Source organism: Heloderma suspectum, chromosome 1, assembly GCF_057233095.1.
Source record: "Heloderma suspectum isolate Gila_16-S chromosome 1, 16-S_ref, whole genome shotgun sequence".
Lineage (NCBI taxonomy): Eukaryota > Metazoa > Chordata > Lepidosauria > Squamata > Helodermatidae > Heloderma > Heloderma suspectum.
Window position 1 is genome coordinate 223127723 of NC_139458.1, and position 17207 is coordinate 223144929.

Here is a 17207-nt window from a genome sequence, read left to right on the forward strand (position 1 = left end):
AGTATTTGTTGTTGTTGTTCAGTCGTGTCCGACTCTTCATGACCCCATGGACCATAGCACGCCAGGCCTTCCTGCCTGCGCTCTCTCCCGGAGCGTGCTCAAGTTCATATTCATTGCATCAGGAACAAATAGTAGTAGTGAGGTTAGATGGAAATGAAATAAAAAAATATGTTTTCGTGACAATTATGTTAATATTTTACCCTGACAAAGGAGCAGCAAGTTGAAACAGATACAGTCGTATCACAGGGATTGATGGTGGACAAGGAGTCTTATGGTGTGTTGTGGATGAAGGCTAGAACATGTTAGCTATGTGTAGCAGTTATTAGGATTCCAACATAAGATGGTGCTTATATGTCCATTGTGTTGTTGTACTCATATCCAGAGAGTAAACCTGCTGCGTGAATTATTCTAGGCACATGTTGATAGTGGAGAACTATTGAAATCCTGGTGGAATATCTCAAGAGCCTCCTGCCCATGGGACCTGATGACAAAGATGTCACCTGTACCTCTCAGGCACTGGTTTGAGGGACAGGAGTTGAGAAAGCATTGTTCTAAGTCAGCCATGAAGATGTTGGCATACTGTGGAACCATGTGAGTGTCCATAGCAGTGCTGTTGGATCTGATGTTCCCCACTAATCTAAAGTCAGTACAAAATGGTATGATCTGGTGACCAGATGTGCTGTAGCACTATCAGGGATGATATTCTTGATGGTTTGTATCTACCTTTGTGGAGGATGCTGGTGTAAAGAGCCATGGTAGCTAGGTTGGTATTTTCCTATGGTAGTTTCCTCAAGAAGTCAGTGGTGCCCTGGAAGTATTGGTGGCATATAGACTACAGCAGGGGTGGGCAACTTTGGGTGCTCTGGGGGCCAATTTCAACCCCACAGGGGCTGCTCCCAGCTGCTGTTGCCAAATTTTGGCTGCAGCACCAAAACAACTTGCAATTTTACAACTAACTTTGGCAGTAAACCACGACAGTGGCCTAAAAAGGCAAATTTTAGCTTTAAACCAAGGCTTTAAAGCTACATTTGGCCTTTTAAAACCACCGTTGCGATTAGTCGTCAAAATCTAGCAACAAACTTCCTACTCTTTTTGCTGCTGCAACAGCAGCAACAACAAATTTGGTGAAATAGGGCCTTCTCTGTGGCAGCACCCTGCCTGTGGAACTCTCCCCCAAAGGAAGCAAGGCTGACCCCTTCTCTGTTCAGTTTTAGGCAGGCTCCTAAAACCTTTCTGTTCCTTAGGGCTTTTTAGTATTTTTAAATCACATTATTCTGCACTTTGTTTTTAAGATTCTGACCATCGCTCAATTTCTGCTTGTTGGCACTGTTTTTAAGTTTTAACTATTTAAAAAAGTTTTAGCTTTAAGTCTCCTTGGGAGCCATATTTGGGCTGAAAGGCAACTCACAAGTTTACAGATAAATAAAAATTATCAGTACAAACTGAAAAAGTTGCTTAGCAGCTTTTAAACTAAAATTTGGAGGCCTAGAAACATCCAGTCTTAAAGATCTTAAATTCTTTTAGGATAAATTATTATTATTATTATTTCACTACTGGCCAATAGCCAAAGCTTTCTGGGTGTTTCACAAAAATTAAAACCTTAAAATACAATGTAACATTTTGCTTCCAAAATATGGACAGGACTGAAGCTGACAACACCCAAACAGAAAATAAGATGAGTAATGAATAGACCCCATAGATTCATGAAACAAAAAACACTTCCAAAAAGTAAATTCAAAGGGTGACCAAAAATATACAAACTTGTAAGTAAATACTAGAAGCCTAGCTCAGGCTACTGAACCAAGAAAGCAAACAAACATCCTTCTTCAGAAATACTATGACAGCCTTCCCCAACATGGTGCCCTCCAGATGTTTTGGACAACTTCCATCAACCCTGGCCCTTACCCATACTAGCTGCAGCTGATGAGACTTGCAGTCCAAAACATTTGGGGGGCACCAGGTTGGGGAAGAATAACGTATGGCATTCGTTGCCTCAGAAATTTGTGATAACAGATAGCATAAATGGTTGCTGCAAAATTAGATGAGTGCAACACCTGTTTTCAGAGGCAGCATACTGTAACTATTGAAAGGCTAGTTTCAACAACAACAACAACAACAACAACAGATACCTTTTGATGCACATGGCTAGCTTCTGTTGATAGATACCATGTTGAACTAAATATGCTGTGTCATCCTAGCATGGCAGTTAAAGATAACAGAAATGTACACCACTTTTTCATATATCTGAAATACATTGTTGGAACTTTGCTCACAAACAACTTTAAAGATAAAACACGATAAAGAACTGATCCAGCTTGGCTCCATACATGTGCAGAAACAGACTTCGGAGTAAATGTTCTTACCTAGATAATGAATTGTGCACACCAAGAGTTGCGTACATGTGTGTGCCCTGCCTGGTCTACTAGCTGAAGCCTGCACAAGTAGCCGTCTTGGAGGCTGTTCAGGACAAAGGATTTGGATTTAGCTCATTCCAGTCTCTGCTCTTCACAGAAAAGCGTATCAGTGCTACTCAGCTTTTCTAATCATGGCTACTTGTAGAGCCCTGACTGCAGCACATGCATACATTTTGAACAGGGTCTTTTAAGACTGTTGTCCATATTAAAATGTCCATGGGGCAGCCATGCCAGTCTGTTGCAACAAAGACAACAAAGTTACAGTGGCCATTAACAAAGCAGGCTGGTAGCAACACCAACATCATGGCGCTGGTAAGCTAATCAGTTCAAGTTAAGAGAAGCTATGTTGTTGTTGATCAGTTGTGTCCGACTCTTCGTGACCCCATGGACCATAGCCTTCCCATCCTCCGCTTTCTCCCGGAGCGTGCTCAACTTCATATTCATTCAGTTTTTTTAATGTTGAGTTTCAAACCAGCGGTTGCACTCTCCACTTTCACCCTCAACAAGAGGCTCTTGAGATCCTCTTCGCTTTCTGCCATTAGGGTGGTATCGTCTGCGTATCTGAGGTTGTTGAGAATTCTCCCGGCAATCTTAATTCCAACCTGTGATTCATCCAACCCCGTGTTTCTCATGATGTACTCTGCATATAAATTAAATGAGCAGGGCGACAATATACAGCCTTGTCGTACTCCTTTCCCAATTTGGAACCAATCGGTTGTTCCATGTCCGGTTCTTACTGTTGCTTCTTGTCCCTCGTACAGGTTTCTCAGGAGACAGGTAAGGTGGTCTGGTACTCCCATGTCTTTCAGAATTTGCCACAGTTTGTTGTGATCCACACAATCAAAGGCTTTAGCATAGTCAATGAAGCAGAAATAGACGTTGTTCTGGAATTCTCTTGCTTTTTCCATGATCCAGCGAATGTTGGCGATTGGATCTCTAGTTCCTCTGCCTCTTCAAAACCCCGCTTGTACTTCCGGTAGTTCTTGCGTCACATACTGCTGAAGCCTAGCTTGTAGGATTTCGAGCATAACCTTGCTGGCATGTGAAATGAGCGCAACTGTATGGTAGTTTGAACACTCTTTGGCATTGCCCTTCTTTGGAATTGGAATGTAAACTGACCTTTTCCAGTCTTGTGGCCACTGCTGTGTGTTCCAAATTTGTTGGCATATTGAGTGCAGCACTTTAACAGCATCATCTTTTAGGATTTTAAATAGCTCAGCTGGAATACTGTCATCTCCGCTAGCTTTGTTGTTAGTAATGCTTCCTAAGGCCCACTTGACTTCACTCTCGAGGATGTCCGGCTCAAGTTCAGTGACTACACTATCATGGCTATCAGGGACATTCAGATCTTTCCTGTATAGTTCTTCTGTGTATTCTTTCCACCTCTTCTTAATCTCATCTGCTTCTGTTAGGTCCCGGCCTTCTTTGTCCTTTATCATGCCCGTCTTTGCACAAAATGTTCCCTTGAGATCTCCGATTTTCTTGAAGAGATCTCTGGTCTTTCCCATTCTATTGCTTTTCTCGATTTCTTTGCATTGTTCATTTAAGAAGGCCTTCTTGTCTCTCCTTGCTATTCTCTGGAACTCTGCATTCAGCTGGATATATCTTCCCCTTTCTCCCTTGCTTTTCGCTTTCCTTCTTTCCTCAGCTACTTGTAAATCCTCCTCAGACAGCCACTTTGCTTTCTTGCATTTCTTTTTCTTTGGGATGGATTTCGTTGCTGCCTTCTGAACAATGTTACGGACCTACGAGAAGCTATACTACGACCTCAAAGAGACCCATGGCCATGGTGATTTTACAGACAAAGCAGACAATTCAGAAAGTGACTTGTCACAGAATCATAAGAGTTGGAAGGACTTCAAAGGTAATCTAACCCCCTCCTGATGCAAGAAATCTACTATTACAGCAGTTTTGATCAGTGGCCATCCAGCCTGTGCTTAAGCTCTAAAGGAGGAGAATCCACCACCTTCTGTGGCAGTCTGTTACATTGTTGAACAGCTCATATTGTCAGGAGGTTCTTCCTACTGTTTAGGCAAAATCACCTTTTATGTAATTTGAACCTGTTGGTTTGGGTCCTACCCTCTGGAACATCAGAAAATAAATTTGCTCCATCATCTATGTGACAGGCTTTCAAATAGCTGAAGATAGCTATCATATCACTTCTTAAATGTCTCTTCTCCAGACTAAACATACCCAACTCCTTCAACCTTTCCTCACAAGACTCTGTCTCCAGGGCCCTCACCATCTTTGTCACCCACCCCTGGACACGTTCTAGTTTCTCAAGATTTTTCTTGAGAAACTGTGGTGCCCAGAATGGTCACAGTACTCAATGTGAGGTCTAAACAAAGCAGAATAGAATAGAGAATCATTTATTCTCATGATCTGGATATTATACTTCTGTTGATGCAGCCTAGAATTGCATTAGCTGTTTTATCTCTGGCATTGCCCAACTGACTCATGCTTAGCTTGTAGTCTACTAAAACCCCTAAAACTTTTTCACAAGTACTACTGTCAAGCCAGGAGGTATCACCCATCCTGTCTTTATTTATCTGATATTTCCGGCCTAGCTACAGAATTTTACATCTATTTCTGTTGAAATTCAATTTGTTATGTTGGCCCAGTTGTACATCTGGTCAAGATAATCCTGAATCCTTTTTCTATCTTCTAAGGTATTCGCTTAGATATCTTCCCAAGTATCCCCCAGTTTGGTGTTATCTGCAAATTGAAGGAGCATCTCCTCTATTCCTTCACCCAAGTCATTTATAAAGGTTCTGAACAACACTGGGCCCAGGACAGAATCCTGCAGCACCTCATGTCATTTCTCTTCAGGCTGATCAGGAGCCATTGATAAGCATTCTTTGAGTATGGTCCATCAACCAGCTACAAAACCACCTAATAGCAGCAGCATCTAGCCCACTTTTACCAGCTTGCCAACAAGAATATCTAGGAACCCTATAAAAAAGAAGTTAAGATTAGTCTAGCATGACTTGTTCTTCAGAAACCCATGACAGGCTTCTTTTCTAAATGCTCAGTTTGTCTGCTTAATGATCTGTTCTAGAACCTTTCCAGGTATCAAGCAGACTGGTTGGTAGTAGCTTGGATCCTCTCCCCCCCCCCCCTCTCTTTTTGAAGATGGGCTCAACATTTGCCTACCTCCAGCCTTGTGGAAGTTCACCTGTTCTCTCCAAATTTTCAAAAATGACAAAGCTCTGAGATTACATTTGCAAGTTCCTTTAGTACCCTAGGATGTGATTCATCTAGCCCTGAAGACTTGAATTCCCTTCATGTGGCTAGGTGCTCCTGTACCAGCTTTTTACCTATCTTAGGCTGCAACTCCTTCCCTTCATCATTTGATCCATTTTGCCAGGTCATAGCTTCCTTGTGGCAGAAGAGTGAGGCAAAGGAGGAGTTGAGTAGTTACCCCTTCTCTTTGTCACCTGCTAACCATTATCTTCTCCATGCAGTGGATCTGCCATTACCTTGTTCTTCCTCGTACTCTGAACATAGCCAAAAAATCTGGAAGGAGGGGCAAATCACCAAGGACAAGTGCAAACAAGTAGTCAAAGCTTGTAGGGAGACTAGCAGGACAGCTAAAGTTCAGAATGACCTTGGGCTTGTGAAAGATGTTAAAAATAACAAAAAGGGATTTAAGATATTCATATCCAAAAGTGGTGTGGGTGAGGAGCTCAAGATCATACACAGCCACCACCGCTGTGACTGAGGGGACAAATGTGCAGTTGACTTCCTGCTGCCTCTCCCGTTAGTAGAAGCACCAGTATGCTGTCTTTAGATCCTCCTCTCTCACCACCACCCATATTGCCACTTTGTGTACCTCTATTTTCTTTCTCATTTGGATCAGGTGTACAGTATAAGTGTTATCAACATGTTTCATATGTCTGTTTTGATGCAGGGATTTGTTTTTGTTAACAGGTGACCTTTATAATACTACGTTTTGGAACACTTTCATTTTATATTATGTAAAATGGTGATGTTATTTAATGTTATTTAAAACCCAAAACCCAAAAGGTATATGAAGACTCACCATCCCTAGAAATATCATTTCTTCTTCTCTAAGTTGCAGAGTTTTCTTCCACTGTGAGTGTCCACGCCAAAACTGGATTTTAAATACAAACCTAATGAGTTTAATTGCCCTTTTTACAAGTTCTTCTACAACAACAGGGGGGAAAAACAAACAGAAGGAAAAACAGACTGTACAAATCTAGCAACTGATCATTAACGGGTTAGCATCTGGGTTTTTTGGCAGTGGTCTCAATCTTTCCTGCTCAGTTTGCAGTACAGAATAATTTGGAGGTGATATTCTGTGAATTCATTTGAAGCTTCTATACATATTTTATCCCATTTACATTTTAATCCTTCAGTATCTATCTCTCATTTCATATAATTTTAGACAGCAGTGTGTATGCAGCTATGTAAAGAAATAAATTCATTGAAGTCACTTCCTTTTCCCTCAAACAAAACATACTATGCTATTGAAATGTAAAAGGAAAATAATGAAGGATATGTCTAGATTTAAGAACTTAATGATCTGAAGGAACTCCTTAAGCTTTCACCCAAAAGTATTTTCACATTAATGCATATTTGCTTAGAATCATGGTGTTGGCCTGCATTGGTCATATAATCCAATATGAGACAATGGTCCCCTTGATTGTCACGGAGAACCCTGCTGGACATTTTTTCCATCACACATTCTCTGCAACCATGAGGGTTGTTTTTGTTTGTTTTTAAGTGAAAGTTAGGAAGATTCTCAAAATTCTACCAAGAGTAGAAGTCAAAATTCGACCACGGTGCTGTACATGTACCACAGGGTAGAGGTTGCCCAGCCTTGTCCTATTCCCAAATCATCTTTGTTCTTTGCCACACAATACATCTTGGTAATAACTATGATAAATCTTTTGATAGGTATTATCACAATTCCTATTTTTCACTAAAAAAACAAACAAAGATGATTCAGATTTGGTTTAAAATACTCCTAGACAGAAGATTTGAAGAGATGAACCTGATAGCTCAAACCACCTTCCTTGAACTCTGATACATTCTATGACAAGCTTTCTCATGCTTCCCAGACACCTGGCACATTTGTTTACTTAAGACTGGTAATTGACTAGTATATCTTTGGCAATCAACAGTTGTTCCCTACAGTATCATTACAAATATTCCTGCCTTTATTTAGGATAGCCCAAGTTGATTCCATTTGTGAAAGTTTGAGGCCTACAGAGGCATGGTAAAAAGGTCAGGCCTAGAGGCCTGGGGGTTTTTTTGTTGGGAGGGGGTATCCCTGAGAAGAGTAGTTTCATTTCCCTGGTTAGTTTCATTTTCCTGAGTTAGGTTTCATTTCTCCAGGTTTGAAACAGTACTTCAAACATTTTATCTGACATTTAACTGACAGCATTTTATCAGAGAAACAAACAGTTCATTTAAATTAGTGATGGTTCCCTGAGCCTCTTCATTGCAGGATTCAGAAGCTTGTAATGAGATGTGTCCAACAAACTTGACTTCTAACAGACTCAGAGAGCTTCAGCTATTAGATGGCATAGAAATGTGACAGACAGACAGACTCAGTTCCAGACCTTCCTGGAGGCTTTTTAGGGCCAGACCTCTACTTCAAACTTATCTGTGCAGTATGGGGGAAGGGATGTTTGGAAAGTCTGACAGCAACAGAGGTCTTGTAGTATCTATTGCCATTACGGAGCCTGAGAACTATAGTTTTCAATTCCTCCTGTCTTAATCCATTGAGACAAGACGAACAGAAAACTACAGTACCTAGGTTTGCTGGCATCAGTTTCCTCCTCACAAGTTTGAGGGTGGTGATTCAGTCTTCCTAAGCGTTCTTGGAGACCTCTTGTAAAAACCCTAAGCTTTCTCCAAGAGTTCTCTGCGAAAGCTCAGAAAGACTGAGCCAATCATAAAGCAAGTTAGGGGTTGGGACAGCTTGTCTGTTACTTATTTAAATATAGATTACCATATCTATGTTGCCCATAGTAATTTTTTTCTTCTTCATAGTAATATATTTCTCATGGCAATAGGTACTTTACCCTTTGAATGCACACTGCGGCAGCTTCCAGATCTGGGGCTCTTGTACCATGAAGTCTGGCTAGCCTCTCTCTCTTTTCTTCAAGATAGATTTGCTTCATGAAAGTAGCCCTGAGTCGGCCCTGTCGAGCCCGCTCAGCTACTTGAATTGCTCTAACAGCTTCTTCTAAGAGCATGACCTTCACATATTTTCTCTGCAACATAAAATTGAAGTGTAAGACAAAAATAAATACATTTAAGGTATTCTATTTACCCTATCCCAGGCCTGCACAACATAAGGCATGTGGGCTGATTATGGCACCCAGCCTGACTATCTGATCCACCCAGGGAATTACAATTACACATTGTTTGCCCTTTCCCACTTCTTTGTACAAACACTGAAGGTGCACCAAAGGCCATCAAAAATGCATGCAAGCACTCCTATTACTATGATTCCCACCCTCTCTCCCTGCTGAAATAATAATATGGCAGCATCCATGAGAGTGTAAGAAGAGCCCTGCTGCATCAGACCAAAGCCCTATCTAGTCCAGTATTCTGTTCACACGGTGGCCAATCAGTTTCCTATGGGAAGCCCACAACACTACATGAATGCAGTAGTATCCGCAACAGAACATTAATGCAATAGCACCTACCCACTCATGCTTCCCAACAACTAGCATACAGAGGCACACCACTTCTGATACTGGAGGTAACATATAGCATCATGACTACTAGCCACTGAAGTTTTCCCTGGGATTCATAGTCCTTTGGATGGATGTCAAACACTGCATTTCCCAGGGTCCCTGGTTCCAGGGAAGGTGGGAGGGAGGAGTTATTTGGCTCAAATTACAGTCTCCAAAGAAGAACTCACAGGGCAATGCTGACCTCAGACTAAAGGTAACCACAAGTTCATACTCCAAAGCAGGAAATTACAAACTTCAGTAACATCACCTAAGATCTTCCTGGATAATGTTAGGGACTCTATAACATAAAAGTAACAGATCTTTTTAGTGTAACTTAGAATTTTATTGTACTGGCTAAAATAAATTTTATTTCAATTGTTAGTCTTCATTTCATTGCAATATTTTGTAAGGAAAGTTTTATATAGGAAGTCTGTCTGGAAGTTGTCAAGGCCATCAGAGCCAATGGCTAATATAATAAAGTTGTTGTCGTTGATGATGACAGCTAATTCCAAAATCCATATTCGTGTAATACTTCTATTAGGCCAACTAAAAGATCCCAAAAAATGTGCAAGCTTTTGAGATCTCCAGATCTCTTCATCAGGCAAGATATTATAAAAAGGAGGATGAGCAATAGGAGAAAAAAGAGAAAAGGCTGACTAGATGCTGAAGTCATAAAGTCTTCATAGTCAGAGTTTTACGATGAAATGGGGGAGGAGGGATTGTAGACATTCAAATTAGGCAGTTCTAGGGGTAGTCCTAGGTACACCCTGAAACCATCTTATCACCTGGAAGAACCAAATTTTAATGTCTAGAAGCCCCTCCTCCCCTTTTCATCTTCAGAATGACCATGCAGACTTCATGACTTCAACATCACATAAAACTTTTCCCCCCTTCGAATTCCCCTCCCCACCCAACCTGCTTTTTGTAACATCTTGCCTGATGAAGAGATCTTGAAAGCTTGCACATTTTATTGGTATTTCATAATACCAGTAAGTATTGGTATTACACTAATATAGATTTTGGAATTTTCCTTATAGCCAACATGGCTAGCTTTGCTTTTTGATGGTGACTAAATATCTTTCACTACGTATTTCATTCCTTTGCAATTCAGCAGTAGATATATTTCATACATTATTACATGCAACTCTTTCCCACCCCGGACATAAAAGATGTAGCTATAACTGTGTTAGTTATAAATAACTGGAAAAAGATAGCACTTGGATTCCAAGGTAATTCAGGGCTGAACCACCACTTGAAAAGGTTATATGATAATATTATTTTTGTATAGCATCATCAATTTATATGGTGCATTACAAAGGGGCATTAAAAACAAGTCCTTGACTTATGGGGCTTGCAAATTATTAGATGGGGTAACACTGAGAATCAGTGGTTGGGGTGTTGGGCTGGGACTTGGGAGGTCTGGGTTCTAGTTCCCACTAGGCCATGAAGCTCACTGGGTGACTTTGGGCCAGTCACTGAATCTCAGCCTAACCTATCTTACAGGGTGGTTGTGAGGATAAAATGGAGAGGAGGAGGATCGTGTATGCTTACCTGGGTTCCTTAGAGGAAAAAAGGCAGAATATAAATGTAATGAACAAATAAACAAATAATAACACTAAATGTAAAGAACTTCTGTGTGGGATATTGCCATTGTAATAAACTTCATGCAACCAGCTGACAATATCCTCCTGAATCATGTCACAATTCTGCCTTGGTTCTATCAACTCAGGAAATAGCACGAGCGATAACCTACAATTCCCAGAATTTGCTCTCTATCCAAAGGTCCAACACTTCTATAGCAATGGGGGACAGGGAGGGTGTGCAAAATTGAGAGTCAGACATGGGACCACAGGTGGCAGAGGTGAATGGATCCTGGCACTTGCTTGGATGCTCCAGAACCTAGGGTTATCCCTGGATTGATTATATAGATATACTCACAGGTTCACCATCATAGATTCCAGCATCAAACATTATTTGAGCGAGGATTCGCTCTCTCTCTTTCAACACCTTTAGTTTCTCCTTAATAAAATACCTTGGAATAGGGATTTCAATATTTTCCTATTAGAGGAAGACAGATACATGTGTAAACCATGCTGGTCACAGGGTTGATAAAAATCAATGATTTTTTTTAAAAAAAGCATTCAATTGATTTTTTAAAAAATTTAAATCGGATTTTTAAAAATTTAAATCAGATTTTGATTTTTTTAAAATAATGAGTAAAAAAAGAGTGTAGATCAAAGATGTCATCATCTATACTGATTATACTTCTAATTATATTCTATGAATATGTTAACAGCAGTTTATGGTGATGGGAGATAACTTGATCAATCCTATTCTACACTGCAGGTGGTATACAGAAGTACATGTGCTTTCTCTCTCTCTCTCTCTCTCTCTGAGCAAAGATAGAGAAGGTCAATGAGTAGAGAATTTTGGGAGGTGGAGTAGATATGAATGAGGAGGAGGAGTTTGGATATAAATGCAAGGGACAGGGGAAGGGAATAGGAAATGAAACCAAAAGTGAACAGAACGTATTCATGCAGTCCTGACTCCTGAGGAAACATCTCCTGCATGTATCCTCCACTGTGTACACGTATCTTCTAATGAAACCTACATCTTTAAATATGGATTAAGGTTATATTAAATAATGTACTTCTACTAAAAATGATAATTACACAGAATCTTCCTCACTAGTGATTTAAACCGTGATTTCAATAATTAAAATTGAGTCCTTCAGAGAAGTGATTTAAATCATGATTGATTTAAATCAAATCAAGCCTGGTTGGTTATTTATTTAATACCTTTTCTCCACAGACATTCAAAAAGCGCTCAAGACATATTTCCAGGAGTGCTGATTGATTGATGCTTATAACAGTTGCTGTGCAATTGCTTGAATTTATTTAATCCACATATAATCCTTGTGAAACTCCTAAATTGGTTTTGTTACATGCCAGTTGCCTTCCCCTGAATGAGAGTTTGACTAGGAAACTGGTTAAAAATCAACAAGATTAGCGGCCAGTTCACACTATCAAACAAGCAGCACTTGCTGGGCACCTTTAGCTTAATTACCACCCAGGTGTAGCTTGTTGTGTCATCCAAACCTAGGCACCATGGCTGGTTTGAGAGGGAAACAATACTCAAATAACCCAACAATAGGCCATGAGGTACTTGAGGGTTGTTCCCCCCTTAAACCAGCCATGCCACCTGCATTCAGATGTCACAAGCCACGCCTAGGCAGCTAATTAGGGAAATGGCACCTGGCATACTCTGGGGATTAAAATAAAGGGATTATTTGAGCCACGGTGGCTTGTTTTGACTGTGCAAACTAAGGCAGTATGAGTGAACCATGAAGAAATAAACATGCTAATCTAATTATTAAATAATAATAGAACAACACACTAGCTTATGCTGGTGTATTTAATTAAACATCCCTGTATTTAATTTGTGCATGGACGTATACATACCTGGATATATTTTCACTGGTGATTCTTTTATCAATATAGAATTAATTAGGTGCAGAAAAGATTAGGGAAGGAGGGAAGTGGGGGATGGGAAATCCTTAAGTACAATCTATTGTTGGAAAGAGAGCTTTCACTAACATGCTGGGCTGCAAGACACCAAAGTTTTATTTATGCCTGAAATCCACTCAGAAATGTTCACATGGTAACTTACCTTTACAGATAAGAAAGAAATAACCATGGAACAAAATGCTGTACCTTCACTGATGTCAGGGGTGTTTCTGAGCGCAGGGAGTGGGATAGCAGTTCAGATTCTGAAGGAGAACCGCCAGACATGGGAGAGGTATTTTCCAAGGCTAGTCCAGACATGACTAGGCAGGCTCCTCAGGTTTCAAAAGTCCAGCTGGCGGGGGATGAGGGTTCCTCTTCACACCTCCTCCCCCACCCCCTGAGAGACAATGAACAGGGGGAGGCGGGGTTTGGGGAGTCTGATTTAATAGACACCAGGCACAGATGCAGAGCAAAGAGAGAGAAGGCAGGGGGAGAACTTAGGCAGTCTATCCGATTGGCCTTGCCGTGAAAAGCCGCACTTAGAAGCCTCCCGAGAGATAGAGACCTCCCCCACTTTAAGTTAGGCTAGTGAGACCACCTTCCTCTTCAAACAGTAGGCAACTTTTGGAACTACCGTTTGAACACCCTGAAGACATTTCCTTGTAGCCTGAGAGTCACTGAGAATTGGCATCTGTATGACCCTGTGAAGTAATGGATTAAAAGCTGTAGACTGAAGCCTCTTGCCTGTGTATGTTTCAGTGTTTGAAGTTAAGTGGGGGCAAAAGGAATCCTAACAACTATGCTGTCTTGAAATTAGCTAAACTATTTCTTTGATGCAAAGCAATATGTTCTATTTCATGCCTGAATGCAGAACCTACAAGAGTCAGTGGTAGTTAAATGCATAGTTTGTCAAGGGCTCCTTGGAGGGCTCTCTCAGTCTAATCGAGTAGCTAAGTCCAGACACAGACAAAGGGATTCTTTTTAAAGCTTTATTTTTCTTTTATAACTTAATAACTCTACAGGTAGCAACTAGATCTGAGCAGCAGCATCCCTATACCCTAAGTTGGAACAGTTGGTCCCCGTTTGAAAGGCAATTACTGGCAGACCCCTGAATATAAGGACTAGGGAGAATCCCTCCCCTTTTCCCTTGGATCCTCTGGGCGCAACCGTTCTTTGAGCGCGAACCATTTGGCGCCGCTCTCTGCGTCTGCGCCGCGCATCCCCCCCAGTTTGCTATCTGTGCTGAGTCACTCCCTGGACTGCTTTCTAAACTAGGAACGTGGGTGGGAGGAATCTCTGTCAGCTGTTGGTCCTGGGGAAAAAAGGAGCGCGCTCCTCTCCCGAAGGAGCGACTGCTCTTCCTCAGCATCAGAACTACTCTGGGATTCCATGGGCTCAGTGTCCACCCTGACATAGTTGTTCGTATTCCTGCATGTGAGGGGAAGACTTGTGACATTATTTCATGTGTGTGAGAGCTTTTCAAAGGACAAACATCACTGATATGCATATGTAATTTGTTGTCCTGTGAAAGTCTCTTGCATCTAGACACTGGACTACTTTTTGAATTCAGGGGAATTCAAAGAGCCATTTGGAGGTTCTTGGGAGCTACCTTCTGCAAAGATAGCTCTGTGTGCTGAATCTGAACCTTTGGATCCTGCATTTATAGCACACCTTCTTTTAAAGAAAGGATTTGTGTACAGTTCCTGAAGTGGGCAACAGGTGGAGCTGTATGAGAGAAAAAAGTTAAATCCATGACCATGAATCTCAAAAGTGATGCTTGCGGGGGAATTATCAACTCCTCTTTGACTTCTTGAAACCCAGTGTGTGTGCATGTGTGTGTGTGTGCACCTTGATTACAAGTGAAGGTGACATACTGCTACTCAGGATCTGTTCTTACAATCTTCTCCAAACATGGCAGTCATGGTTTAGAGTTAAACCTCCTGATGAAGGTTGTATCAGTTTTTTGCATGCCACCCCAAGTGCTTGAAAAGTGTCAGCACTCACACAACCACCTTAGTAAGGCAACACTTAAAACTGGGTGCCAAGTAAACTGCTTAATAGGTTGTGAGAATGGGCCCTCTGTATGAGAAATGGACTCAGCATCTCCACGGTGAAAACTCTATAAACTTTACATTGGACATCAGAGTGGAAAACAATTCCATTTCAGACTAGAACAGCCAATAAGAACTGCAATGGTGTGGGACTCTACACAGCTTTCATAAGTGAGATTAACGGAATAGTCCACGAGATCAACCAAAATAATGGTAATTTAAATAAAATAAACAGCTATTTAGACTATCTCAGGATTGGACTCTATGAAACAGAAGTATACTTACAGAAAAAAGGAACCATACTTACAGGGGACAGTTTAAGATCCTGTAAAATGTCATCAAAGTAATGATATTCTGAGTACTCCAGCTCTACCATTTCATTCTTCAGTTCCAAGATACGACCCATTACTCCATCCAGTATTTGCCGAATAATTAAGCGCTTTTGAGGGTGAACAATCTGGTCATAGGCAGCTTCCAAATTGCGAAATATTTGCACATATTTGATGTAAAAAGTAGCTAGCAATTGAAACACTACCAGGTGATCTTTCACTGGCTTTTGAGATTTCTCTTCTATCTCCTTCTGCAACAGGCTGTTGAGGGATTCTTGAGCTTCTGCCCATATTTTATTGTAAGTGCTAGTAGGAAAGTCGTGGGGGAGAACACGTTAGTTTTTAAAAAGAGTACTAAAAAATATACAACTGCCAGTGCAGTCCTATACACGTCTACATAGAAGTAAACACCAAATCAAGATCAAAACAGTTTAATAGCAGTTAGGTTCTTAATTACCTTATTTTTGGTATCATTACCTCTAAAGTTATTCAGGAAAGAATTAAGTAGCATTCTGAAGTAATGTTTGGAAATCTACTTGCACTACGCTGTGCAAAATCTCACTGTTGTTTTTTCTTTAGATGTATCTTTGTTTGAATGAAATTAATATCAAGTTACTCTATTTTTTAATCCCATACTTTTAAGAAGGATGATTCCAGATTAGAGTGACATCTCAGAATAAATGTTAAAACAGATTTGGGTTACCAAGTTCTTACTTGTCCCTGCTCCTCTGCCTTTAATAGCAGCTTGATCTGAAGTCATTAGCAATGAGAAAGCTTATCTCCAAGTCCTGAAAAGCTTCACCTTCAATGGATTAAGGAATTGTTAAAGGCACAGAAACAGAAAAAATCAGTAATTGCCCTTAACATATATTTAGGTAGGACTGTTATGCGAAAATATGCTTGTAGGATTTTGAGCATAACCCTGCTGGCATGTGAAATGAGCGCAATTGTACGGTAGTTTGAACACTCTTTGGCATTGCCCTTCTTTGGAATTGGAATGTAAACTGACCTTTTCCAGTCTTGTGGCCACTGCTGAGTGTTCCAAATTTGTTGGCATATTGAGTGCAGCACTTTAACAGCATCATCTTTTAGGATTTTAAATAGCTCAGCTGGAATACTGTCATCTCCGCTAGCTTTGTTGTTAGTAATGCTTCCTAAGGCCCACTTGACTTCACTCTCTAGGATGTCTGGCTCAAGATCAGTGACCGTACTATCATGGCTATCAGGGACATGAAGATGGGCTATCAGGGACTTGAAGAGCAACAGCAAAATGAGGCAGTGGGAAATGCTGAGGTGAAGAAAAATGGAGTAGAGGATACTCCTTGGAAAAGGGTGACAGTTAGGAGAAGAAGAACTAGACGCCACTCTGCACCAGTGGAAGCAGCGGACCTGTGGAACTGATTCCAGGTACTTGCGGATGAGGACGAAAAAGAGATGTAACTGAAGGGTTATCTGCACTCATAAAGCCCACTGACAGGTATCCCTTTCTTCTCATCCATGTGGGAACAAATGATACCACCAAGTGGAGCTATGAAGAAATCACGTCAGACTTTGAAGCTCTGGGAAGGAAATTCAAGAACTTTGGGGCCCAGATAGTTTTCTCATTCATCCTTCCAGTAGTTAGAAGAGGGATAGAAAGGGAACGAAAAATACTCCATGTGAATGACTGGCTACGAAGGTGGTGCCGACGAGAGAGATTTGGATTCTGGGACCACAGGCTATACTTCCTGGAAGATGGGCTGTTGGCAAGGGACGGGTTGCACCTCACAAAGGATGGGAAGAATGTGTTTGGCCACAGCATGAAGAACTTCATCAGGAGGGCTTTAAACTGAATCCTACGGGGAAGGGAGATGTAGTGTTGGGGGTAACAATGGACATAGGCGCATGCACTGCAACGGAGAGAACAGCTCTGATAGCGCCCAATAATAGTCTTCAGACACATGTAGGAAGAAAGCCAGACTATGAAGCACATGGTCTTCGATGTCTATATACTAAGGCCCAGAGTATGGGAAACAAACAGAACGAACTTGAACTCTTAATACAGGAGGGAAATTATGACTTGACAGGTATGACTGAGACTTGGTGGGATGACTCTCATGACTGGAATACAGCAATTGAAGGATATAACTTGTTCAAAAAGAACAGGAGGACTAGAAAGGGAGGTGGGGTTGCACTGTATGTGAAAAATACATAT

The 17207-nt window shown here is 41.1% G+C and overlaps 1 protein-coding gene across 1 annotated transcript in view; it reads right to left on the minus strand.

Moving 5' to 3' along the window:
• DRC11 (dynein regulatory complex subunit 11) overlaps window positions 1-17207 on the minus strand; it is a 160847-nt gene that overhangs the window by 132898 nt on the left and 10742 nt on the right. The window contains exons 2-5 of the mRNA XM_084830199.1: window positions 14992-15319; window positions 11066-11185; window positions 8468-8659; window positions 6457-6528 (exon numbers count right to left, since the gene is read on the minus strand). Coding sequence (XP_084686325.1) covers window positions 6457-6528; window positions 8468-8659; window positions 11066-11185; window positions 14992-15319 — 712 coding nt within the window. The remainder of the gene's footprint in view (window positions 1-6456; window positions 6529-8467; window positions 8660-11065; window positions 11186-14991; window positions 15320-17207) is intronic.